Source organism: Myotis brandtii, unplaced genomic scaffold, assembly GCF_000412655.1.
Source record: "Myotis brandtii unplaced genomic scaffold, ASM41265v1 scaffold493, whole genome shotgun sequence".
NCBI classification, from domain to species: Eukaryota; Metazoa; Chordata; class Mammalia; order Chiroptera; family Vespertilionidae; genus Myotis; species Myotis brandtii.
The window spans coordinates 1,947,473-1,975,212 of NW_005368827.1; the positions used below are offsets into that span (position 1 = coordinate 1,947,473).

The window sequence follows — 27,740 nt, forward strand, 5'->3', positions numbered from 1 at the left end:
TCAGTTTGCATATTACCCTTTTATTATATAGGATAGAGGCCTTGTGCATGGGCGGAGGCTGGCTGGTTTGCCCTGAAGGGTGTCCCAGATCAGGGTGGGGGTCCCACTGGGGTTCCTGGCCAGACTGGGTGAGGGCCTGATGAGTGTTTGCAGGCTGGTCACACCCCCTTCAGGGTGGGGGTCCCCACTGGGGTGCCTGGCTAGCCTGGGTGAGGGGCTGATGGCTGTTTGCAGCTGGTCACAGCCCCTTCAGGGTGGGGGTCCCCACTGGGGAGCCTGGCCAGCCTGGGTGAGGGGCTGATGGCTGTTTGCAGGCTGGTCAAGCCCCCCCCCAAGTGAGGACCCTCACCCCATGGAGGTTTGGCCAGCCTGAGTGAGGGGCTGATGGCTGTTTTCAGGCTGGCCAAGCCCCCCCGCGATGAAAGCTCCCAGCCTCTCCTTTTTTTCTTTTTATTCTGGGATTTATTTACCTTCTATAATTGAAACTTTGTAGCCTTGACAGGAGCTCAGAGCCGGCCAGAGTGGGCAGGAGGGAAGCCTCCTGCTCGCTCCAGCTCCATGGCCATGGCCGGCTGAAAGCAGGTATTGGGTTTATTTATCTTCTATAAGTGTAACTTTGTTGCTTTGCGTGGAGCTCAGAGCTGTCCGCGGCAGGCTGGGAAGCTTGGCTTCCTCCATCACTGGAGCAAGCAAGCCTCCTGCTTGCTCCAGCTCTGTGGCTGCCGGCTGCCATCTTGGTTGGGTTAAGTTGCATATAGTCGCTCTGATTGGCTGATGGGCGTGCCTTAAGGCATATTGAAGGTATGGTCAATTTGCATGTTTGTCCTTTATTAATGTAGATATGGAGGAGAAAATCCTGGTCAAGAACCTAAAGACATATGAGAATGAGAAAAGAATATCACAGTGGAAGTATAGGTAGGACTTTACTATTGGCCAAGATGTCGGTACCATCAATGTGTCCATTGCCAGTGTTTCCAGTGTGGTGTCATTGAACCAGGGGAGAAAAAAAGTAAGATTTAGTATTCCTTGAATAGTGGTTTGACCAATGAAATCATTGATGCTGTTTTAACTAGTCAAAGTTAATATGCTTTGGAGGACTGAAGAGATGAAATTAATTTTATTTATAATCTATAATAATAAAAGCATAATATGCTAATTAGACCAGACATCCTTCCATATGACCTTTGGGACAAAGCTGGAGCTGTGAGGGAAGCCTAGGTCCTGGGTGCCAGAGGGAAGCCGGTGCCAGCAGCTGGGGGAAGGAAGGCCTACTCTCGCATGGATTTTGTGCATTGGGCTTCTAATAAATAATAATACCCTTCATTTTTTGAGTGTTACAATGTGCATGCCACAAACTGTTAACAATTCACATATAATATTATATAATTTTTACAACACAGCCATGAAGTTTATACTATTAGTATTGTTTTATACGTGAGAAACTGATTTAGGAATATAATTTTTACTAAAGCCATACAAATTTCATAATATGTCTAATTTCAAATATGCTTTCATTATTTCAATTTCTTTGCTTATTGCAATAAATACTTAATGAGTTTATATATTTCTCAGAGACTGATAGTTCCTATGTAAGCCTATGGTCTAGGGCCGTGGTTGGCAAACCGCGACTCTCAAGCCACATGCGGCTTTTTGGCCCCTTGAATGTGGCTCTTCCACAAAATACCACGCGCAGGCGCACACGTACAGTGCGATTGAAACTTCGTGGCCCATGCACAGAAGTCGGTATTTTGTGGAAAAGCTGGTATTTTGTGGAAGAGCCACACTCAAGGGGCCAAAGAGCTGCATGTGACTCGCTAGCCGTGGTTTGCCGAGCCGCAGTTTGCCGACCACTGGTAGGGAGAAAGGTAGATAACTAAACAAGGCATGAGAGCAAACTATGATTAGTATCATAAGAACAGAAATACAAAATACTATTGAAAACCACATTGAATCAGATCTCCCAGAATATCTGATTTTTAAATTGAGACACACGGTAGATTTGCTCAAAGAAATGGGTGGGGAGAGAAGAGTAATCTAAGCAGAAGGCAGAGATCTGTCAAGGCACTGAGACAAGAAAATGAATTTTGTAGTAAAGACCAAAAATAAGTTAGTTTGCACTAGAGCCCTGATTTTTGGAGGTGAGTGGGGAAATAGTGGACATGGCTTTAATCCTGAAGATTCTTTGCAATATATTTACTAAGGTTGGACATTTATGGTAATTCTAAGTTTTTTTTGAAAAAAAATTTTGGTTAATCCTCACCTGAGGATATTTTTCCATTGATTTTGAGAGAGAGTGGAAGAGAAGGGGAGGGACATAGAGAGAAACATCAATGTGAGAGAGACATGTTGATTGGCTGGGAACCAAGCCTGCAACTGAGCCTGCAACTGAGGCACATGCCCTTAACTGAATTGAACTTGGGACCCTTCAGTCCACAGGCCAACACACTATCCACTGAGCCAAACCGGCTAGGGCAGTTCTTAAAGAATTTAAGCAGGGCTTTAAAATGACCAGTTGCAGTCTAAAAGTGAATCATACTGTGGAGAATGGATCAGAAGGACTTAAAACTTAATGCAGAGAAGTCTGCTGTGGGGCCCCAGGCAAGAGAGGCTCCTGGCTTGAATTTTGGATGTTTCAATAGGAATGGAAGAAAAGATGAGATTTTATAGCTATTGATACCGAATTTTTGGACTGGAACCCAGATTCTTTGTCTGCAGGAATCGAAGAATGAATCCACAAACAGAAAGTGGTATAGCAAAGGGGGAGATTTATTGAAGAACAAGTACAGACTCCCACGTAGGGAGTGGGAAGAGTCCCACAGAACGGACTCCCCCGTAGGGTGGGGGAAAAGGGTCCCACTGAGTTCCTTTTCCCTATGGTTTACAAAGACTTCAGTTCCTGTGTCCTGATATCCCCTCTGACTGGTCAATATTCCCCTTCGAATTGGTTACTATAGTGATTCCTAAGGCCCTCCTCCCTCATAGTCCTTCCATTTCTCTGGGCTTTCTTCTTCTTCTGAATGAAGGACTTCCTTCTCTTTATTTTGTAAATATAGACCTTTCCTGGCTACTTCCAGTTCCCTTGTCTTATGTAAATGCAACTGGTGCTGCTCCCTTGTCTTCTGGAGATGTAACTGCACCTGGCTTCCACTAGGAGATGGAAATGTACCTTCTAGTCTGCAGCCCGGTGTTTTTCCATGGACCCCAATTCTAATAAATCCCTAATCCTGTCTACGTTCCCCCTAAAATTCCGGCCTCACTATGTTTGAAATAGGAAATAAAACGACCATAATTTAATGATCCATTGTATGTATAAGTTGATTGAGAAGCAAAGGTTTAGTGTGTATGTGTGTGTGTGTGTGTGTGTGTGCATTTTTTTAAAAAAGTATGATGAATATTGAAATAAACTCTATATAGAAAAGCCTATAATTTTTTTAATTCAATAGTTATTGTCTATAAGTGGTAAACTTCAAAATATTTGCTTTTTAGCTTTTTTGATTATCCTCTATTTTCTCATACTTTAATTAAATATAACCTCTGCAATTTAAATATCACCACAACTTGCACTACAGAAAACAATAATATTCTAATTCATAGTCTGGTAACATGACTTCACGCGTATTTTGTTAGATTAAAGTATACTGTTTCTCAATAATTTCTTAATTGTGGAAAAAAAAGAACATGCATTGGTATAATGTAAGAAAATGTATGCATTTATATCTCTTCCTGAAAACATTATGAGGCTTAATTTGTATTTCTTTTGCCCCCCCGCCCCATGGCTACCTTTTCTAATTTTCTATCAACATTCAAATGTTACATTAGAACTTTTCTTTTGATCTTCAATGATTACTTTTATGAAGATTGATTTAAATTTTCATGACATGTGTCTACTGTAGAGAAGTACTTAATTATCTGTTACTTATAGTTATGTTTAGGAAACCCTTTGAACTTTTAGTCATGTTTCACAAATAACACAAGCTCACCTTGTTAGACCTTTGTCCTCTATGATGTTAACTAATGGAGATCCTCTTCTCATGAGAGTTTGGGGGTTAGACATCAGCCTACAAAAGGGTAGCCACTCTATGAAAAGTTCTATCTCACCATCCTTCTTTCCCCCCCTAGTGTATTTTCATACATTTTAAACACTTGTTTGACCATGGATATAAAATGAAAGGAGCTAGAAAGTTCATGTACTCCATGCCTTTGATTATGGAGAATATTAGGGAAGAAAATTCTTCACAATATCATGAAAGGTGTGTGCCTATGGTGCTTCCAACCTCCGTTCTTCATTCAATCTTTTCATCTGGGGCATACCTTCATGATTGCCACATGCCCATAAATGATTTCCTTTTACCTTTACTCACTAGGTTGTAAATACATGATAAGCAAAGTTCCAGTTCTTCCAGGGATAGCTGCTATCTTTATATATCTGTGAGTAAAACATGGAATTTTAGGGATCAGCCAGAAGATGGGAAAGGCTTGAGAAGCATTGAGACCTAGTTTGGAAGAATAAGGTGGGCACAAAATATCAGCAGTTTAAAGTAGAGTGAATACTAATAGTTTATATGAATTCCCAGTAGGTTTCTTTCGTACAGTACCTGCAGTACACACACATATATTTGTGAGGTGGTTTGGGCTATAATGATTTAAAGGTACTGCTGGCATTTAATGCCTATAGGTCAGTGGTGCTAAATATACTATTGATGCAAAAATCATTGCTCTTCAAAATGCCAGTAATTCCCAATTTGAGAAAAATTCAATTAGTGGTTATGTGAGCAGGCTTTGTGTCAGTCAGATGAGTATTTGTGATCTTGCCACTTTCTAGTGGGGTGATATTAAGAAAGTCATTTTACTTTCTAAAGGGTCTGATTTGTAAGATACAAGTAACATATTTTAATTAGTATGAAATACAATATACAAATTGTTTAATTTAGCATGTGACATATAGTGAACATTCAATAACTACTACAATTTGTGGTATCATTTTATTATCTTCTCACAAAAATGTATTTTCAAAAATCTAGCAACTTAATGAAGAGTAAGGAATCTTACTGAATGGTTATGCAGAGCATATTAAAATATAGACAATATTCAAGGCTAACAACGTGAATGTTAAAGCTATATTCTAGGCAATCTTTGAAACATAAACTAAACTTCAGCTACCTGAATAACTTGGTGTTCCATTTGTATGCATGGTTTCCCTATGTCATCTTCCTTTTGTTTCACTTGCCACCCCCTACTAGTCAGCTTGGCAATCTTGTGTTCTTTTATTAAAATGATTTTAAAAACACATTTTCTGGGAAGCTTCCCTGATACCTGTATCAGTTACTTATGATTGGTAGTGATATTATTCAACATACCATGGCTAAGTAAAAAGGATATTTATCACATAAAGTAACACAGTGTCTAGAGATTAGTGCAGTGGTTCTCAACCTGTGGGTCGCGACCCCTTTGGCAGTCGAACGACCCTTTCACAGGGGTCGCCTAAGACCATCCTGCATATCAGATATTTACACTACGATTCATAACAGTAGCAACATTACAGTTATGAAGTAGCAACGAAAATAATTTTATGGTTGGGTCACAACATGAGGAACTGTATTTAAAGGGCCAGAAGGTTGAAAACCACTGGATTAGTGGGATGTGGGTCAGGGTCATCTCTGAGTAACCCACAATATCATCCAAAACCGAGGTGCTGGGCATCTTTCCACTTTGCCATCCTCACTGTGTTGGCCTTTATCCTCAGGCTTATTTGTCCTCATGCTCTCAAAATGTCTGTGACTGCCCCAGGCTTCAACTGCTCATAACCTAAAGCAATGCCGGAGATCTTGCTTCTCCTATCAAGTCTCCTTTGTTGTTGTTAAAAGAAAACCTTTCCCAAGGGAGTCCTAGCAGTCTCCATACCTCCTTTGTCATTAGTCAACATTGGGGTCCACATCCTAGCTGCAAGACAGACTGGGAAAGCAAGCACGTGGCTTTCCCTGCCTCTATAGTGGGAAGTGGGATTTTCCAAAAGAGGTAAGAATACCTGTTGGATAGGTAACTGTTTTCTGCATGCCCTGTCCCCATCTTGACCCCCAACTTCAGCTGTCTGTCTGCAGCAGGAGCTGCTCCATTCTCAGTGCTCTTTCAACACTCCAGATACACCCACAGTAGCACCTGCTTCCATGATTGTAAGTATTTTTATGTTTGCCTACCCCTCAGCAACGTGTATGTAGAAATCCTGTTATCTCATTATATTCTCGGTGCCTATCTTGGTTCACGATAAATGAGTACAGTGGGGCCTTGACTTACGAGTGTACCGACTAACGAGTTTTTTGAGATACCAGCTGTCTTTCAGCTGATTTTTTGCATTGAGTTGACAGAGTAATTTGAGTTAAGGAGCTCCTTAATGAGCTCGGTCTCGGAACGAATTAAACTCGTAAGTCAAGGCCCCACTGTATTAACTAAATGATTATGTTTAAAGTATTTTAAAATAGGAAAAAATTTGATTGAAAAATATATTTTAAACTTAAAGTAGGAACATGAGATATGTAAAATTATAGTCTTTGAAGAACCATTAATGGTTAAAACACAGCATAAAGAATAGGAGGAGATCTTGCAGCATCCCCGAAACAGCCAAAGCCTAACCATCTGCTTCATATCTCACTAAGCCTAGAGATGAGAAAAAAGATGTGAATTTTGATACCCCCTGGGAGTGGGATGAGGATCACATGGGATTTAGAGAATAGAACTTGCAAAGAAATGTCAATAATTTAGGCTTTTTCTTTTAAATTTAAGAAGGCAAACTGTCAAAATGTTCCTCTTTCTTAACAATGTAGTATATGAAATAACTCTGCATAGTCGTTTCAGTGGGCTTTTGAGAAAGGGCAGGTAAAAAAAATAGAGCATTCCTACTGCAATTTTAGAAAAGAACACAGAACTAAAAAGAATTTGTCTAATGATAATATAACTCAAGGCAACCATATTGAATGTACCAGTGTCATTCAACTGAAAATATATATATATATTTTGTTTCTTGCTAAATAAAGGACAGGGTTTTTTTATCCTGGTGTTTTAACTTGTTTCTTAGTTTCAAACAGGTTTCTGCGGAGTGCCTTATAATTTTCCATATCACTGCCCTAATAAAACAAGGAGCCTATGAATGTTTAAATGATCAAGGAAAAAAACGTTCTTCTTGAAAATTAAATGTCAGATTGGATTTGAAATGTTTACGGTGATACTTTTTCATTTGTTCATTATGATAGAAATGATAAATGAGCAAAGTTTCTTCCTGGGGATAATGTACTTCTTTAAATTTTCAATTTTGTCTTAGTTTTATATAAGATGTTTTTTGTGAGTACGAACTGCCATTTGCAGCACTAAAGACATTTGGTGCCTAATAAGGCATGGGATGATTGCAAATTTGGTAGCCAACAGAAAGCATAAAAATATATAATTAACTATAATTTTTCCATAATAGAAAGATATATAGTTTTGCATTTTCTCATCTCATAAGAATATACACACTCACTTCTCAATTCATGTATTTCCCATTGAAGGGTGTCATTTATCTGAACATTTATGGGGTGTTTTTATAAAACCCTATTATGTGCTTCTAGGCATTATTGCTGGCTTCAGTACTATGCAGATGTATTTTGACTGTCATTTGACATCAAGGAGAAATAAAAGGCGTTTTATATGAGTAGACAGTGTTGAAACTAACAGAAACTGATTTAGGAGAAAAAAGCCTTTAAATTAGTGTAAAATAGTTGGCAGCTTGCTTATTTCCTGCTCATTTAATCAGACTTACAAAAGTGATATGTGTTTGTGAGATGGGGGCCTGGTATTAGTTTTCTGTTGCTGTTGTAACTTAGTGCCTTAAAGCAACACATTTGTTATCTTACATTTCTGGAGGTCAGAAGCCTAAATAGTATCTACAGGACTGAGTTATTTTGGAGGTTCTATGTGAGAATTCATTTTCTTGACTTTTCCAGCTTTGAGAAGCTGCCCACATTCCTTGTCTCTTGGCTCTTGGCATCTGCAAATCGCACCAGTTCTGCTTCTGTGTCCATGTCTTCTCTCCTTTCTGACTTTTCTCTTATAAGAACCCTCCTAATTGCATTGGGCTCACTTGAGTATTCCAGGCTACTGTCCTAGCCTCAAGATTCTTAACTTAATCACATCTGCCCAGTCCCTTGTACTGTGTATATATTCTCAGGTTCTTGGAATTAGCATGTTGTCATTTGGGGGTTGCCCTTATTTAGTGCACTACAGGACTCTTATTCAAACATTTGAATGGTCTCTCTTAATCAGTCTTAGCTTCTGTGATAACAGAGCACTAGGCAGAGCTGTCTACTAATTTTAAAGTACAAGAACATGTATACATATTTTATGTGAGCACATATGTCTATAGTTTGATTAATTAACTTTCTAAGTTATCAATAATGATCCAGCAAGACAATGGGAATTATTAATTAAAAATCGTGTTACCATTGAAGTATGGTTACTCTTCATTACTAATTGCCCCTTTAAGCCTGGGTGGGTTTTTAATAAAGGCTGAATTTAGCATAAATAAATGATACCACAAATTATAATCCTATTTTATATAATAAAGTTTATTTTTAATACACCATGCATTTTATGAAGGAGATATATTCCTTGGTACACTGAAACTGGCAGGTTTGACCACATTTTACCTAACTTCTCCCACTCCAGCCTCCCAAAATGTGAATAATTCAAATATGTTTTTGTATTGCTATTAAACATGGACTTAAATGGTGAGTTTCATTTTTATCTTACACTTAAAGTGATGATATTCCTAAGAAATTATCTTTAAAAAAAAAACACCTATCATTAACATATCCAGCTAAGTTACCATTGTGCAACCAGCTATTGTAAAAGTGTAATTTTCAGTGTAGTTAAGAGACTCTGGAGGATAACACAATCTCTCTCAAGTTTGATTTTTAGTGTGCATGGAGGCTTTAATTTTATATGGTATAATCTTTACTACTCAGGGTATTTTATTTAACCTTGGGAGAACTTAGTTTTATTTTGGTGATTAACTAAATAAAGCTATTTATTATTCTGATAAAAATGCAGAACATGCTTGGGTTTTTCTTTCCTCCCTCTCTTTCTAAAAAGAATATATAATTCTTTACATAAAATTTATTTTTTTCATTGAAATCACCTTTTCAGGAGAAAATACGAAGGCTAGGAAGGACTCTCTGGCCTTCAGGAGCTCTTCATCCAGGAGCTATAATACACAGTAAACTAAAATGTGAGCATTGTGGTGATTTGAGTAGAAGGTGATGGAACCAGTGATGGAGGAAGAAAAAGTTTATTGTGGGAAGTTTTGATTAAAGGAACTGAAATGTCATTAAAAATTAGAAAAGGACTAGACTTGTGTTGTATGGGAAAGGGCATTCTAAGCAAAAGAATAAACAGTAAAGACACGGAAATGATATATTTAGGAAAGTGAATAGAACAGTATGGAGAACTAAAAATATGCTGAGTGGTGAAAAGGTAGCAAAAGAAAGCATCGGAACAAAATGTCTTCAACCATATTATGAAAAAAAAAACTAAATAGAATTCTGAGGAATTTATTCTTCTTCTACATTTGCACGTTTTTTGAAATAGGTGAATATAAAGAAAAAAATAAGGTAATTTTTGATGCTTGACAACTAACATCATTCCTTTAACTTATAGGAGCTTTATCAAAATTTGAAGATACATTAGTAATATATTCTGTAGATCTCTATAAGAATTCTGTTCTCCTGGTAATGACTGATTGCCTGTTTACATATGAGAAGAAAGAGAATATAACCATATTTCTCTCTTAGCAGTTATAAATGGTATATTTTAATTAGCCATCCTATGTTTAAGTTAAATGAGATATAGATGTATTAAATAACTATTGTTGATGTTAACTAAGTTCTGAAAACCTTATACAGCATTTCCCTAATACTTACCATGTGCAAAAGTTGTACCTATTCTTTAACTTAGCTAGGATCAATATCAGACTCCTCATGGATTCAGATATTAAATGGGGACTATACCCCTCCTTTGCCTTTAATTTGTAATTAGCTACCAGAGTTCATTATTTATATTTCCTTTAAATGTCCCTGTAGTGTCCTGTTATGCATTAGTAGGCAATTTGTTGATAAACTAACACTCTCATTAGTATTTAAATAGGACATAAAATGTCAACTTCTAAGGGAAATGGCATAGCATTATTATAAATTAATTATGGTAAAATGCTCAAGGAGCTGTAGGCTACATAGTTATTCAATAGGCCCTTATTGACAGATACTAGTTTTAGTGTTTGATTTTTACAGTTCTTTATCTTAAAGATCAAAATTAGCAATTCATCATATTACAACGAAAAAGATAAGTTAGCTAGTCTGTGGCAACCCATGTATTTAAGTCTTTCAGCAAAGACTACTTCTATCCTACTTCCGAAAATAATATTACAAATTTTACTAAAAGAAGTAATTAGATGTTTCCTATAGGTGCAGCAGGGCTATCATAATAAGATTTTCTCATGCCAGGATGAATCTAAACTCAGTAAACTCCATAGGCTATGATTGTCTTAATCTTTTCATGTCTTTCGGTTGTAAAAGGCTATTATTAAGAGATAGACATGGTACTAGCTTTGATCTTCTTCCTTAGGGATGTAAGTGAAACTGGCTGCACTTTCTTGTAAGCTTCTTGTTTTAATTACAGTGTATAACATTGTGTTTCACATAATAGGAAGACATTTAAAATAAGATTAGTGTGGCTATCTCAGAAGTGTAGCATGAAGCATAAAATAGGATGAATGAAACATACCCACACACACAACATATTGAGCTTCTGATTCCAGGAACTCAATCCAGTGAATATATTTTAAAATAATCACCTTGAAATACTGAACATCCATTCATTTGAATCCTATAATCAGTGCTTTTAAAAACTGACGGGAAATGGAATATTTGGTTGAAAAAATTAGGTGGGTTGTAGGAAGCTATTCTTTTTAAAAAATATATATTTTATTGATTTTTTACAGAGATGAAGGGAGAGGGATAGAGAGTTAGAAACATCAATGAGAGAGAAACATCAATCAGCTGTCTCCTGCACACCCCCTACTGGGGATGTGCCTGCATACAAGGTACATGCCCTTGAACAGAATCGAACCTGGTACCCCCCATCCGCAGGCCAACACTCTATCCACTGAGCCAAACCGGTTAGGGCAGGAAGCTATTCTTAATGGCTGTTTCTCAGAGGAATAATAAAAAATTTTTCCCAAAATGCAACAATGTAAATTGTCTTTAAAAGTTGAAACTTGCTTTGCAAACTGATAATATAGACTCAGTAGGTAAATCCCTATAGGTCTATCTTACCTCTGGGGGGAAAAAAGTTTTGAATCATGATCGATTAGTGATGGATACATAAGAATACCTAATGAGGATGGGTAATTTGTGTATTTTCCAAAGGGACTTTCTTCTTGGATTTTCCCAGGGGATTATTCTGTATCCATGGCCTAATGTAGGTGAACAATTTGATATTAATACAAAATAAAATGAACACAACACTCAACTGTCAAATATATACTTTTCAATCTTAGCTGGATCCTCTTTAGCCTTAGAGAGAAATCCTTCACCAAATTTCTAGTTGATTCCATTCCAGTTCCCCATAGCAGTCATTCTAAATCTTTACCACTTTTTCCAATTTTACTCCCTCAAATTCCAAAAGTCTTGGTGTACAGTTCTTTGAGAATACAAAAACCATGTAAGAACACCTTAATTTTATTTCCTACCAGCTAATAATTTATCTTTTTTTTTATCCTTTCTTTTTTGCTCCCAGTATTGTTTAGGTTCTCATGCAGCCCCATGAGTTTTCCTTGGGAAAGGGCTTCACTTTCATATCCTTCCTGAGCCTCCAGTCTCTCTCTTTCTTCAGTGGGACCTTTACCTCAGCCTGCAAGTCTATGCCATCTTTTCAGAACTCATCATACTTGAATTTTGTCACCAGTGATCCCCTTCCTCAATCCAGTTATTGAAATTCCACATATTTTTAATGAATCTACTTCCCCTTGCCCTTCTCCTTTCCTATTTCTGGCTAAACTTTGTCTTCTCTGTCTCCTTGCTTGACCTATGCTTTCTCTCTTTCTCTCTCTCTCTCTCTCTCTCTCTCTCCCACACACACACTAATTCCCCACTTTAATTTCACCTACACCTATTCCCATGTTTTCACTGTCTTCTTACAGTTTCAGTTCTGTTCTGTGTTTCCACTTTTGATGCTTCTCCTGAATTTCAGACTTAAATATATCACTGTCTAATGCATATTTATTCTTTTTAAAAATATATATTTTTATTGATTTTGGAGAAGAAGGGAGAGGAAGAGAGAGATACAAACACCAGTGACGAGAGGGAATCATTGATCAGCTGCCTCCTGCACACCCTACACTGGGGACCAGCCCACAACCCAGGCATGTGCCCTGACCGGAAATTGGACTGTGACCTCCTGGTTCATAGGCTGACACTCAACCACTGAGCCACACTGGCCAGGCTGCATATTTATACTTGAATGTCTCCCAAATACATCATACTCAGGATATTAAAAAAAACAGTTGGCAAGTAATACATTTGAGGTCAAAACCTGAATTCAAGATTTTGACATGTAATGAAATGGTGAGCAAGGTATTTGACTTCAGTTTCCTCATCAAATACTGTCGTGAAACTTCATTTCACCAACACACTTGCCCACACAACCATCTCTCTCACCTGTTACTGCAATAACATCCTCGGTGATCTTCCCACTTCATTGTACTCTATTCTCAATGCAGTAGACAGAGTGAACCTTTAACAAAAAGTGATTTAGATTGTGTCTCTCTACTCAGAACCTTCCAATGGTTTCCCATCTTGGCTTTTAGCAAAACTCAAAACCTTCATGTGCCACCCTCAACCCCATCTTCCCCGAATCCCTGACTTCGGTTTTTCATCCTGTCATTTTTCCCAGCACTCTGCCCTCCTCAGTTTTCCTTACTTTGCTGAGCTCCCTCTTGCTTCAAGTGCTTAGCCCATGGCCTTTTATTCAAATGGATGTCACTCTCACCTCCATAAGCCTTTATTCAAATGTCACCTTCTCACTGACAGATTCTCTAACTTATTTGAAATTTACCTCCATCCTTCCGGTCTCCAACACTTAATCCCCATCTTGTTTTACTGTTCTCCATAGGGCTTATTCCTAATATTCTATACAATTAACTCATTTAGATTGTTTTTGTTTCCCACTATAATGTGCCCCATGATGCCAAGAACTTCTCCTTTGTTTTCCCCCCACCATTGTATCTGCAGGGCCTAGTAGTAGAAGCTCAATAATAATTGCTTAAAAAAAAGAAAAGAAATAAATGTACAAATTAAGATATCGGAGGTGGCATTTTTTTTAGCTAAAAAGCACTATAAATAAATTAATTATTTCCTCTATTATCTCTACTATTATTATTTTATGCCCACATGACTGCACATTTAAACACACACGCACAAACACAGAGTTTTTTTTCTATGTCCTACCTTGGTTTTGAGATACTATCTAATCAGTTTCTGAGGCTATTTACTTTGAGTCATCTTTAAGCTTTTCAACCATTTTATTCATCAATTTTAACTCTTACACTATGTGGAGCAGAATATTCATTTTAGTTCCTACTACTTTAGCTCAATCATCTTGAACTTGTCTCTAGATAATTACAATAGCCTACACACGAATTTGTACCATATTTTATAATAAATATCCTTTCTTAAGTACTTTTTCATGGCTTCAAATGATCTGCAAAATGCTTTCTACAGTAATCAAGGTCCTTCATTACTGACCCTGACCTATGTTTTTGTGGTGCTATTTTCCAACATGATAAATTGTTCTTTATGGTTCTTTTTACTTCTTTTTACTTCCAGTCAGTAGTTATTGATTATTCACTGAGTCAGGCACTGTGCAATGGCGTTTAGTAAGGTACTATCTCTTTTCCCCTCTCCTCATAGCAATTTGTTATAGTTTGGGAGGAATGAAGGAAGAGAAAACTTGGCATTTGAGATCATACATCAAATGCACAGTAGCTATAGGTACATTGAAAATGTATTCTGATTTTTTGGGGACAGACTTGGTTTATACATTTTGTCTGGGTATAATTATTACTAAATTTTTCTATACTATCAGAACTCGTCCTTGTTTGCTGATAAATTATAGCATCTCTTTATAAGCAAAATAATTTGAGTTTTATCCTGTTATGAACTGTAGAAATTATGGGACTTTCTAAGCAACATTTAAGTTGCCGTCCCTTAGCATTGGAACACACTTATACATGTGACATAATGTTTGGTGGAGAAAACCCAGATTATATAACCTGAATGTCATCTTAATTTTAGTAGAAAACTTTTATTTGTCTCAAATACATTTAATAGTTACTGTCTTAGCAATTTTTTTTCACATCCTTGTCAGGAGTGTCATATTTACTCTTCATTTATTTATTCATAGCCTTCCCATCTTTAAAGTTATGCTTACATCCCAAAACTATTTTTTGATTCATCTCTATCTCTTTCTACTTTGTGGTCTCTCCTTTTAGCAGCTATTTTTTTTATCATTTAATTGGCAACTTTTTGTATACAAAATACTTTTTTTTTAATTCCTGGATCTGTTGGCATGGTAGTCTGCTGGATCCTTGAAGGCAAAGAATCTTTGATTGTTTAGCACTGAGTCTAGGGCCAAATACAGAATATAATCAAGAACTTAACTGTTTTATGTAAAAAATAGCAATATGATAGCAGTGGTATGGAGTGTGGCATTGATGGTAAGTGTGTTGAAAATATAATAGGATAAGATAATATTAATTTTCAGGACATATCTATAGTTTATACCAATGTCTATAGATTAAAGATGTGGGTTTGTAATGTATATTTATTGAAAATTATGTTGTGATGGGAGGAAAGACATTGAGGAAGAGAAAGGAAAGGTATACCATATTTTATCAAACCATTGCATGGAAGATCATCATTCTTTTGTAATTTCTGAGGTAAAAGTGCCAATTAAGTTATGGTTCAATGTTTTCATATCACTTATAAATTTCATTTGATATATATTGAAATACCTATTTATTTATGGATTTTAAAAATAATTTAATCATCCCTGTATATACATAACAAAAGTGTAAGTGGTATCAAAGGACTAAGGTGTTGTCAGCACTCCATTGCATTTGAAGGTCATTTATTTTAAGAAATGTTTATTTTCCAGTTAAAATGTAAAAATGAAATATTTTATTGAATTGATTTATCGTGTATAAGTAAGTATAAGTAAGTATATTGCAAAGAAACAACATCTGATGAGTTTGCTAGGATATGAAGAAGGCCCTAAATATTCTAAAACATAAAGGGAACATAATGGGCATTTTGGATGCAACCGAGTGTAGAAATCTGAGTTACAGCAAAACTTTATGGAAGTGTACTATCACTTTTGCTGTTCAGCAGCCGAAGCTGTCACCTGGAAAGTTTTAGCAAAATGGACATGAAAATATTATGAGATTGGGCATCTAATTAGTGTAGAGACATGAAGCTATGGCATTAGTATGGAAAGTTAAGAACTAAACACGCAGAGTTTCGGTTTAGGTACACTAGTTATCATTTATTACAGGTGTTTTTTTTGAGCAGAGGAGGAATAAAAATGTCTGTGTTCAAAATGTCAACATCTATAAACTCACTTGGTGGGATTCTATGTGCCTTATCCAGTATGACAAAACCGCTAGTCATAAACATAAACAGAATTCATAACAATTTCCAGAACAGACTGTGTGAGACTACATCAAAGTCAATTCTATCAATAAGTTGGACTTGAGCAGAGTGGCTATAATTAAGAAAATAATTGGCTTAGCTTTGCAGCTGAATAGAAAATGTGGATCACATTCATGTACCTTTTTATGTATTGGTTTCTCACATTTCATCTTTGTACTGCTCTTGTGTTCATGCTCAGATCAGTCATATTTTATTTTGAAACATTTTCATTTTCAGATCAGCAGTCCTGTGATCCTGGTGAATTTCTTTGCCACGATCATGTGACTTGTGTCTCCCAGAGCTGGCTGTGTGATGGGGACCCTGACTGCCCTGATGATTCAGACGAGTCTTTAGATACCTGTGAGTAGAAAGGTTTTCCTGCCATTCAGATTTACCTTACATGTGAAGCTAAATGTCAGTTGTTTCATGGTTGGCTGATGTTGTAGTTGATACTTTTTTTCCACCGAGCCCGAGAAACTCTAAACTTTTCATTTATGTTTCCTTTAAAATGACTATGTGAATGAAAGCACAAAATGCAATTTCATAGCGGGAACTGACTTATGTAGGGAAGAAGATGCAAGGTTAATTATTTCAAGGTGATTGTGTTACTCCTAGAGAAAAATGACTTGAAGAGGAAAATAATCCTTTGAAACACAGCACTAAAAGGGAATAAGACCCTCTCCAAATATTTATCTCACACACTTTGAGTGAGAGGAACACATAGGCATGAAAAGAGAAAAAATAGATTAATAAAAACAAGCTCTAATGTAGAAATCAAATGTGTAAATCCATACAAAGGAATATTATTTGGCAATAAAAAGAAGTACTCATACATGACACATGGATAAAGGCTAAGGGGAAGGAGCCAGTCACAGAAGACCGCATGTGGTATGATGTCATTCATATGAAAGATCCAAAATTGGCAAATATATAGACACAGAGAATGGATGAGGGATGTAGTAGAAGGCAATAAGGACTGACTGTTAATGACCATGGGCACTCTTTTTGGTGAGATTCAAATATGCTAAAATGGGATCGCAGTTATGGTTGCACAGTTATGTTAATGTATTTTAAAACATTGAATTTTACATACTAAAAGGGTTGAATTATATGTTAATTTTATCTTAATAAAGTTGTTTAAAAATGGGAATATATCTCATAATTGTGCCTAGGGGTGTAGATAGCACAGTAATGTGAAAAGAAAATTTTTATGATTATTAATAAATGCTCTTACCATATGAAATCATATTATACATGATTATTAAGTCATTATTTATGATTATTAATAAATCATTAAATATGATTATATATAATGCTCTGACCATATGAAATCATATTATATGTGATTAATATTATATGTATATGACATATATATTATTTTTAAGCTTCATCCTCTCCTTTTTAAGTGTAATCTAGGAGTTCTTTCCTCATTAGCTGGAAGGATTTTCATAGCATAATCAGAATAAAAGGATAATTATTGAATGTTGGTACTGGAGTGTTGCATTTCTGTCCTGATCCTCCCAACAAATTCCTGATGGGGGAAAAATTACAGAAACATGAGATATATTTTTGCTATCCATATGCAAGAAAGCCAGGTTGAAGGTGAAATGCTATGGAGCTGTGTACTTGGCTCAATGCAAAAATGTTTGAGAAAAAAATGACTGGAGAGCTTACCTAGACTGATGCTGGTGAAGAATAGAGATTGATGGTGTCCCTTTGTGCTCAAGAGTGAGATGAGTCAGAGAATCAGACTGGAGAAGATTTGTGGTGTAGAACAGGAGCCAGGACCTGGATGGTCAAAACTAAAGCCCTGGGAGAGAAAACCTTAGAGTAAATGTCAAATTGTGTAAATGACAAATACTCTGCTACCCGCCCTCGCTGAATTCCTGCTTCTAGAACATGGCTGATACCCAGCAAGGCCACATCAGTGGACCAGAGTTGTGTTTGACAGCTGACTGATTGGACATTTGCTCTGAATGGTCAGTGTCTCCACCACAATGTTCTTAAATATTTTGAATATCCACCCTGCCCATAAAATAGATACCACCTTGGTTTTTGGAAAAGGTGGGTCCTTCAATTCAGAGATTAGGGGCTTCAGCAGACTGAGGCCTCAAATTAGAAATCGCATGTGGGTTAAAAAAATAAGTTTTTCTGCTCATTTTTAAAAATGAAATTCTTACCTACTCAAGACATTTTTATCAGCTTTTAAGTATATAGCTATTTTCTTCTCCAATAACATTTGATGGATTAGATTTAAAAGTATTTCTTTATTTTGGCCATTCTTATTCTATTCTCAAAAATCAAAATTGCTGAATATCCTTAAAGGAAACACTAAAACTATTGTTATATCAATGTAGTCATATAACAAAGAAAGAGAAGTAACTATTTTTCTACCTGGACATTTAATCTGGACAACACACTTGGATCTACATGTAATTAGCCTGTTTCCCATCAATGGTTTCAGATAATACCAATTGAAATCTGGACAAGGATAGAAAAAACCCTTTATAAAACATATAAGACTTTTGAATTTTAAATTCCCTACCCAGATGTTCACAATTACCATTTTTCTAATCATAGTGCTTTATAATGGGTTGTTTTACATCATTCACATTCAGTCATCACTGATATCCATAAAATGCCAAATTTTATGACATTAATGTACACATTCAATGTGAAAGATAAATACTAGAAATCTAAAACCATAAAGACTGATTCTTAGGAAGGGTGATTTTGTGCTCAGAATATGAACAAATGTATGTTATACATTTTGGCTGGAAGTACGTGTATCTACAAAATATTAGATGAAATCAGTTGAAGCAATACACTTATTTTTCCTAAATCCACTTCGCCTTTAATATGATAAGAAAACCAGTACAACATGGAATTTATTACAACATTGTAAAAGCTCTGAAATGATGACAAAATTCTTATAGGAAAAAAGGGGGATATTGTCAAGGAAGAAGAAAAGCTTTTGTTGTGAAATGCTGATGACTGAAATCTTAGAAAATAAACCTGCCTACAGAACAACCAAGATGAGGTTTCTAAAATATGAAAACGGATAACTTTCATAATTTATAATTTACCATTCGATATGAGCAAGTATTCTTTAGCCTTATATTAAAAATGAAAGTCTAGATTTCTCCACATTATTTGAAGTAACTTCAAGTGTCTAAATAAATGGCTAATCATCTTCAAGCCCTATGAGGACATGAGAATAGAAAATCAGGGAAATCAAATCACCATCCTTCGACTCAGGGCTTTCAGATCGGTTGTTAGTCTCGAGTTGTGTGTGACAAGAATTTAAATGGGAAGTGCGGACATTTATTTGTGAAATGAAAGCTTGGGACCACCTGTGGCTGGAAAATTTTCTTGAAAGGCACTTTTATTTCGAAGTGTTCAACATTTAATTCCTTCTAGGATTTTCTGTTGAATGCTTAATGATACTTCCTTTCCAACAATCAGCTCCAGCTGATGTATGATATTTTCTGAGAAATTGAATTTAATGTACTTTAAACTGGTTCTTTCTTTTTAAGCCAGGACTGAATTGGTGCTGCTATGTCTCCTTCCTTCCTGTTACTCTATCCTACTTCCCAGTCAGAAAATTATTTAGCGGGCACATTAATTATAGATCATATTTTCGATAGATGACTCACTGGCCAACAAAGGAGAACAAAAATGGCCTTATAAGAGGGTAATGGCAACCTGGAAAGTTGTGATAATTTGCACATTGACTCTGCCCTGTCCTTCTGCAGGAACCAGCAAACTTTTTCTATACAGAACCAGGTGGTAAATATTTTAGATTTCATGAATCCATGTGATCTCTGTTGAATATTATTCTTGTGTTTTAAATGCTTTAAAATAGAATGCACATTCTCAGCTTATAGTCTGTACAAAAACAAGGCAGAGGACAAATTTGGCTGGCTGTGGTTTGTTAACCCCTGTTGTAATGTCATTGATGAACTATATTCTTTGTGAAATTATAAGGGTGGGTCTGTGCCCATGTAGAGTCACCACAGGGAACAGAATAATGCCTCACAGTGGAAGCACGTGGCATAGAGCTGTGTGTGTACCCACTACCATGTAGTGCCAGACTCAGGCCATATGGTATTTTCCGCAAAAGGTAGGTTTATTCTTCTATTTTAGTAGGTTTATTCTCCTTATTTATTAGGATTACACTGGAATACATGGAATAGAAACAGTAGCTTAACCAAATAGGGGTTCATATTTTTTCACATAAAAAGTAAAAAGGTGGAAAATTCAGTATTAATGTCAGATCTCGAATGGCACCAGCTTTCTCTATCTTTCTGCTCTGCCATCCTCAGCATGGAATTGTCAGTCTTACACCCACAGTATCAACGCTCTACCCCTGCCAGTAGATGATTCCATTTTAGGCAGAAAGAAGGGGAAAAGTAAAGGAAAAAGGCAAGTGCTAGCTGATTTCTGTTTTACAGAAAAGCAGTAACTTTCACAGAAAGCAATGTTAGGATGTGCTGCTGATAGATATCTGCTTCACCAGAACTGACCAGATGAAGTATGGATCAATGAGCATTTTCAACAGGGCTTGTTGCTCCTTCCATCCCCGCCCCCCCGCCCCCCCCAAAAAAGGTGGCCAGAAAAGGGGAGAATAGATATTGGGAAGGCAGAGGCACCAGGTAGCATATGCCATAGTGTCCCTTCACTCTCTTTTCTCCTCTCCATCCACTACATAGGAGGTGGCACCCCTAGCATATGATCCGGGCTTCTGCATCTCAACTACTGGTCTCCAAGTCAAGTTCCTTCTCAAATATCTTTTCTCCTTGGCAGCTAACTTAACCCTTTTAGGACCCCATTACCTCATTTGTACAATGGACATGATAGTACTTGCCTCATAGTGAAGTGTTTAGAAAATGCCTGGTCCATAGTCAAATCCCCTCTTTATTGCACACCCCATTCTGCATCCCAGATGCTCAGGGTTCTGAGCAAGCACCGTGCCCTAAGGGTCTTCTTATGTAGAGTCCTAACTGCCCCCATAGCCAATTCTTACTTAAAGTGAGTTTATTCTCTAAGGATGTGACTAGGAATAGGATTAATTTACCACATGCACACATTCAAGTTAAATTGTTAACAGTTTTTAATAATTAGATATATTACATTTAAACATTAAGACAAATTTTGTACAGAGATTATTTTGGGACAGGAGGCTTTTTCTAGGAACTCTTACAAAAACACCACGTTGACTGATTAACTAAAGTTAAAATACATTCCTGAAAGTCATGTTAGTGAGTAATATTTCTTAATTGACACTGCAGTCCTGAAATTTAGATGTTATGTCATTTTAGGAAATTGAGTTTATGGGCCTTCTGTATTCCTCTAAGTTGGCTGTTATTGGTGAAAGCAGAATTCAAATTTATTTGAACTTGTCCTCCTTTCTTGAAATACTGAGGTAAAGAAGGATCAAAGTCCTAAGAGGACCCCATAGGCCACCTAATTTATAAATATGGAGTTATTTGAAAAACATGGAAGGCTATCCCAACAGAATTGTGAAACATTGGCTTTGGGAGTGAACCGTTCTAATTGGATATTGCAGTAAAAATAACAAGTCTCCCGGGTAATAATAGCAGCATTTATAACAAAATGAAAATGGCTGTAAGTTATTAGGGTTAGATGTGCCTCTACTTGGAGTGACTATTGCCTTTATTATGTTTCTATTGTATGATTTTAACTTTATTTAGACAGGAGGATATTAAGGAACTTCTTATATTCACATAATGACCTTTCCCCTAGGTATAAGGTAGAAATTTCCTTTTAAGCTTGCTTTCTTTGACAGAGGTCAGAAACAAGGTGGGAGATTATTAGTAAATAGATATTGCTCTTTAAACATACATAGTAGAATAGAGCACTGAAAGTAGACTATAGGAATAGTAAAATGAAGTGTGGTCCTTGTTTGTAAGTAGTAGTGATTTAGAGTTCGTTGTGCAATGAGCTAATATATGAGAACCCCAAAGCAGAGTTTTTTGTCAGGTAGAGAAGCTGAAATGATCTTACACTTTAAAATAAAAGCATGTGAGACCCAGGAGGGCAGTTTGTGTCTCTTTCAATTCTTTTTGTTTTGCTCTTCATTTTATTGTGAGGCTCTTCATTTTGGTAGCAGAGAGACCAAAACACTGACCCATCTTTAATGATAAAAAGACTCCCACTTAAGAGTTGATAGGAAGGTAGACATGAAGGTGGGGGAAAATACAATTGTGGATTGTAAGGGCCTAATATTGACTCATTTCCCTAGCACAGTGGGAATGGGATGGGGGAAGGTCTCATTTCTCTTTATTCTGCCCCACAATGTGCTAACGCATCTCTGCAGTCTGTCTCTGCAAGTTTAAGAACTTGATTGGAGGTGTAGGTGATAAAACTGAGAAGTTCCAAGAAGCAAAGCAAGACCAGCATTAAAAAAGGCCTCGCTCTTTACTCAAGAAGTCACAGCTATTTGGTTTTCTGATACAAGACAGGTCACAGGATAAGAAGGGACTCAGGCCCCTTAGCCTGCACTGGAAACTGCAGGGAATAAAAACTTTGAAATAATGTAAAATAAAGGGGGTAAAATAAAATGAATGGATTCTAGAGACAACTCTAGTAAAATCTCCTTGGCTTAAGGGATGATATACTGTAAACAAGTGCTCTTGCAGAGCTCCGTAGGGACATACTGAAGGCTGAACAAGTAGTCTTCTCAGAAACGGTCCAATCCATCATTTATCCCCAGCTAATCTAGCATTTGGGGTTGGGGATGAAGGCTTCTTACCTTTCCTGGGTGAGCACCTTTCTTCCCGGAGGGTGTTTTATTCTTTATAGTCAGTGTATAACATTTACATTTGACTTTCCAGAAGGGCTTCTAAAATGACATATTTTGCTAAATTAAGCTCTAAAGTATGTTGTGTTCTAAGAACTTATTTTAATGGCAATGTCTTCCTTTTTTTTCTCCCTCCCCTCACATCTTCCATCATCCTTCCCTGAAAGCAGGATATAAAGCCCTATTGTAACATGACTATAGAATTTTCAGTAGGATGAAAAGTGTCATCATTTTAATAATTTATATCTTGGCCCTATTCAGATTCAGGCAGCATAACTGACTTTGGGTTGAATTTTTAATTTAAAATCTTTGTAACATTAGCTTTCCTAATTTTCAGTATGGGGGAAATTGCTCAAAAAAAAAAAAGAAGAGAAAAGAAAAGTTCATGAGAGAATGGGTAAAAGCGGAGTAGGTTGGAGAATACCAGTAAATGTGGCTTATAGCAACCCCCTCAGCCTACAAGATCTCTCTCTCTCTCTCTCTCTCTCTCTCTCCCTCTCCCTCCCTCTCTCTCTGTCTCTCATCTCTCTATCTCTCTTTCTTTTTCTGAAGAAAAAAAAAAGCCTTGTGAGGGAAGGGTCGACCTTAAAAGCTCTGTTGAAGAGGGGAGAATCCCTTAACTGCATACTCAATTGCAAAGAAGAAAGCAAACAAACAAGCAATTACTTCCCCACATTTCTGATGGAGTTGCCAAGAGAAAAGTAATTATTAATGTAAAGGACTTTCCTAGAATTCAGCTTACAACCATAAGACTAATTTTAATCTTTCACAAAAAAGAATTGTAGAAATAAGGTGTACTTGTACTTTGATAATGTCTTAAGGATATGTACATTAATATTATTAAATGTCATTTTGTCATTGCAGCTATTTTTTGAGAAATATAGACCAGGCATTGTGTCCATTAAAGCAATAAGAAATCTGAGACATGGACAAGTTGCTTGGTAAAGAGTCTCTTAACTAATGGGTAACAAGGATGGAATAGGAATCCAGAAATTCTATATCCTAACTTCCTATCATAGCCTCTGTTACAGGCTGAATTGTGCCCCCTCTGAACTTATATATTGAAGCTCCAAATCCCCAGCACCTCAGAAAGTTTCTGTATTTGGAGAAAGGGCCTTAAAAGAGCTCTTTAAGGCCAAATGAGGTCATTACAGTGGGTCCTACTCCAATCTGACTGGTACCTTATAAGAGCAGGAAATTTTGCAACACTAGGACACACTGGAGCCCTGTACGTACAGATGGAAGAACTCTTGAAGAGTCAGGAAGAGTGTAGCCATCTGCAATCCAAGGACAGAGGCCAACTCTATCCAACATTTTACTCTTGGACTTCTAGCTTCCAGAATTGTGAGGACATAAAATTCCATTGCTTAAGCCACTCAGTCTATGGTATTTTGTTCTGAGACCCCTAACAGACTAATATAGCATTCTGTACTATATCTAACAAAATTCCATTTATTTTATGTCAGTATAAGAATAAAGCAGTGACTTAAAAATCCCTCCTTTTCCTTGAAGAGATGTACTATCACAGCACTAAAATTGCAGGCATTGTAATCCTGTTAAAGACATGTGAAATAAAATCACCAGTCAAGCTGATGGAATAAAAGACCCATCCCTATATTAGTGGTTATAACCCTCTAAGAAAACCCAATTTAGAAAGTGCTATTTGTATGAAAATGAAATATATTTAAAATGAAAAGTCATTAGATGATTAATGCAGATATTCTTCAAGTACTTATGGATGATGGGTTGCTCCAAAGTTAAAACAATAGGTTTACATGACCCTTCCTCCTGGTTAGAGGTACAGTTGAGGGCCATCTTTGCAGTAATGGTAATGAAACACAAACTTGAAAAGATGACTTACATACCATTAATTTCTGAGAAGACAGTAGAAATGCATAACTGATATATATTAATATTAACATGGATATTACTAATATCTCATATTAGGTTGCCATAATCTATATTAGATTGCTATCATTTTTAATTCTGAATTGATCACTGGGTTAGTCTATAAAGTAGATGAAATTTGATAGTGAAAAAAAAACCCATATTTCTTTCTGTACATTGCCCTTTGGGGAATTGTGTTATATTTCACTTGCAAATTTGTACATATAAGATAACTAGAGGCCGGGTGCATGAAATTTCTGCACAGGTAGGGTCCCTAGGCCTGGCCGGCGATCAGGGCCAATCTGTGGGGTGATTGGCGGGACCCCCCCTGGCACCCACCTTGGCTGGTCTGATGCTGCCCACTCACTGGCCCCATCCCGCGCCACTGCCACTGGTCACCTCCCTCTGCGGGGTTACTGGCGGGGTAATCGGGGGGCCCCCACTGGCACCCACCTTGGCTGGCCTGGGCCTGTGGGCTGGGGGCAGAACCTGCATTGAGTGTCTGCCCCCTGGTGGTCAGTCTATGTTATAGCGACCAGTCGTCTGCTGGTCTTTCTGTTGTTCGGTTGATTTGCATATTAGGCTTTTATTATATACTATATAATAGGATTCAATTTTTTAAATGAATGACATGCTATGTATTTTTCATTTAAACAGGGAGGACATTTTTGTCATTGTACCAGACTTCTCAATATAAATATGGATTTTCTTTAAGGAAACTAGAAATTAATCAATCAGCAGCTATTTACTGAGGAACTATCTTGTAGAGGTATTTACCGGGCATTTCTCTTCATCTATTTATTCCCATGCCCCACCATGTGGCAGGGCTTTAGCCTATGCTAATTTAGTCTTCTATCCTGAGATTATTTCCATGTTAAATGAGATTATTTCCATGTTAAAGAAGATATTTATGATTAAGTTGATGATGATATTACCGACACAAAATGGATAATTAATATTATCCAGATGCCCCAATATGATTCTTATATGGATTATCTCCTTTGATCCTGACAACAACCTTGAGCAGGACATTGGGTATAGTTGACTGGATTGTGTAGGATGCTAGGATGATGTGGATATCACAGGCAACAGAGGTGCATATATTTTCCCACAAATGGAAATGAACTGTCTTGAAAAGGGGACAAATTTTTCTCATTTGGGTGAAGGCACTATATGAGTCAATGGTAGCCCTTCCAAGGATACTAATCATGGTCCCCTTTTACTGATAATAAAAATAAAGCGTGAGGGGAGTTATTTGTTAGAGGTCTTAAAGCAATTAAGTGACAGAGCTACAGATGAACACTGTGTCGTGTTATAGTTTTCTAGTGAGGCTCAGAGAAAATAAATTCCACTAAGATTCCCTCCTGACAAAGGCAGGATGTTCATGCTTCTCACATTACATTCAAGTCAGGATGCTTTCCATTATACCACACACCACCTGTATATACTCCATCCATATATTTGTATACTTGGCTATTAAATTTATACATATCCAATTTTAATTGAGTGGGAATGACAAGATCAATATGCTAAAGAAAGGCAGGCATAGTAACAATTGGAGAGAGGATTTTAATTATTTTTCTAACCAGAAAGGATATGTTTATGAATTTGTAAGTGACTGTATTAACAATTATAAAAGATATATGGGTTAACATTTATATATGCATGTATATGAAGTTTATGTGTATGCATATGAAAAATTTGAATGTGGAAAACAATATTTTCTTAACCATTTTGCTCACACATACACAAACCACAACAAACACACACACACACGCACTAAGTTAAAAAACACATTGTTGAACATAACTCTGTTTATGATGAGGAGACTTTTATTAGCTTTCTACTGCTGTGCAATGAATCACCACATGTGTAGTATGTAAAACAACTCCTATTTCCTATCTCCCAGTGCTGTAGGTCAGAAGTCTTGGGAGGATCAAATGAGTTCCCTGCTTCACAAGGTTGAGATCAAGGTTTTCCACAGGCTGTGCTCTCATCTGGAGGGTCTAAGGATGAATTTGCTTTGACTCTTTTAGGTTGTTGGCTGAGTGAAGTTATTGTGATTATGGGACTGTGGTTACACATTTATAATGGCTGCCAGCTTCAGACATTCATAACAATTAAAGGCCACCAATATTCCTTGACAGATGCCCCCATCCATTTTCAAAGCCAGTAATCCCTAACTTCTTCTTTGGCTACCATATGGAAAAACTACTTTTAAAGACCTTAGGTGATTAGATCAAGAGCATTTGGATAATTACTCTTTTGACGTATGATATAATCCTGAGAACATATCTCAGATTCACAGCTGTTGTTTTAAACTTTTTAGGTTTGACTAGTATTTGACAAAGTAGGAGAATTTGCTATTCCTCAAAAATGAAACTGATTTAAAAAAATCAAATATAGGTTAATTTATGCTCAAGTAACCACAGTGATCTGTTTGGCTGCCTAGGAAGTATTCATAAATGGCCAGTATTGGCTTCCACTTTCGATTTAGTTCCGTGATAAACTGGACCTGGGCAACCCAACATGAGTCACATCCTTTGTGATGAGGATATACACTGCCAGGTTGTTGGTAAAACTTGCTTCAGTATAAAATTTTGCTTCTAACTTTCATTCTCTGTTTATTAATAGCAATAGTTTGGTTTGCAGGGTACTTGTGGATGCTAGAAGCTGAAATAGGTTCAGCACACATAATCTCCACATGAAGAAAATCAAATATAAAAAACTAGCTCAAACACCGTGACCAAGTAGGATTTATTTCAGGGATGCAAGGCTGGTACAATATTTGCAAATCAATAAACGTGATTCATCACATAAACAAATTGAGAGACAAAAATCACATAATCATATCAATTGATGCAGTAAAGGAATTTGACAAAGTCCAAAACCTTTTCTGATAAAAACCCTCAGCAAAGTGGGAATAGAGGGATCATACCTTAACATAATAAAAGCCTTATATGACAAACCTACAGCTAACGTCATACTCAATGGCCAAAAACTAAAGCCATGTCCCCTAAGAACAGGAACAAGACAGGGATGCCCACTTTCACCACTCCTGTTCTACATAGTACTGGAAGTGCTAGCCACAGCAATCAGACAAGAAGAAGAAATAAATGGAAATCAAATTGGAAAAGAAGTAAAATTGTCATTATTCGCAGATGACATGATACTGTACATAGAAAACCCTGAAGACTCCATCAAAAAATTATTAGACTTAATAAATGAATTTGGCAATGTAGCAGGATACAAATTAATGC

General features: G+C 36.8%; 1 protein-coding gene across 1 annotated transcript in view; it reads left to right on the top strand.

The window, feature by feature from the left end:
* Positions 1 to 27,740, top strand: part of LRP1B (low density lipoprotein receptor-related protein 1B) — a 1,756,854-nt gene that overhangs the window by 327,573 nt on the left and 1,401,541 nt on the right. Inside the window, exon 2 of the mRNA XM_014548045.1 lies at positions 16,008 to 16,130. Coding sequence (XP_014403531.1) covers positions 16,008 to 16,130 — 123 coding nt within the window. The remainder of the gene's footprint in view (positions 1 to 16,007; positions 16,131 to 27,740) is intronic.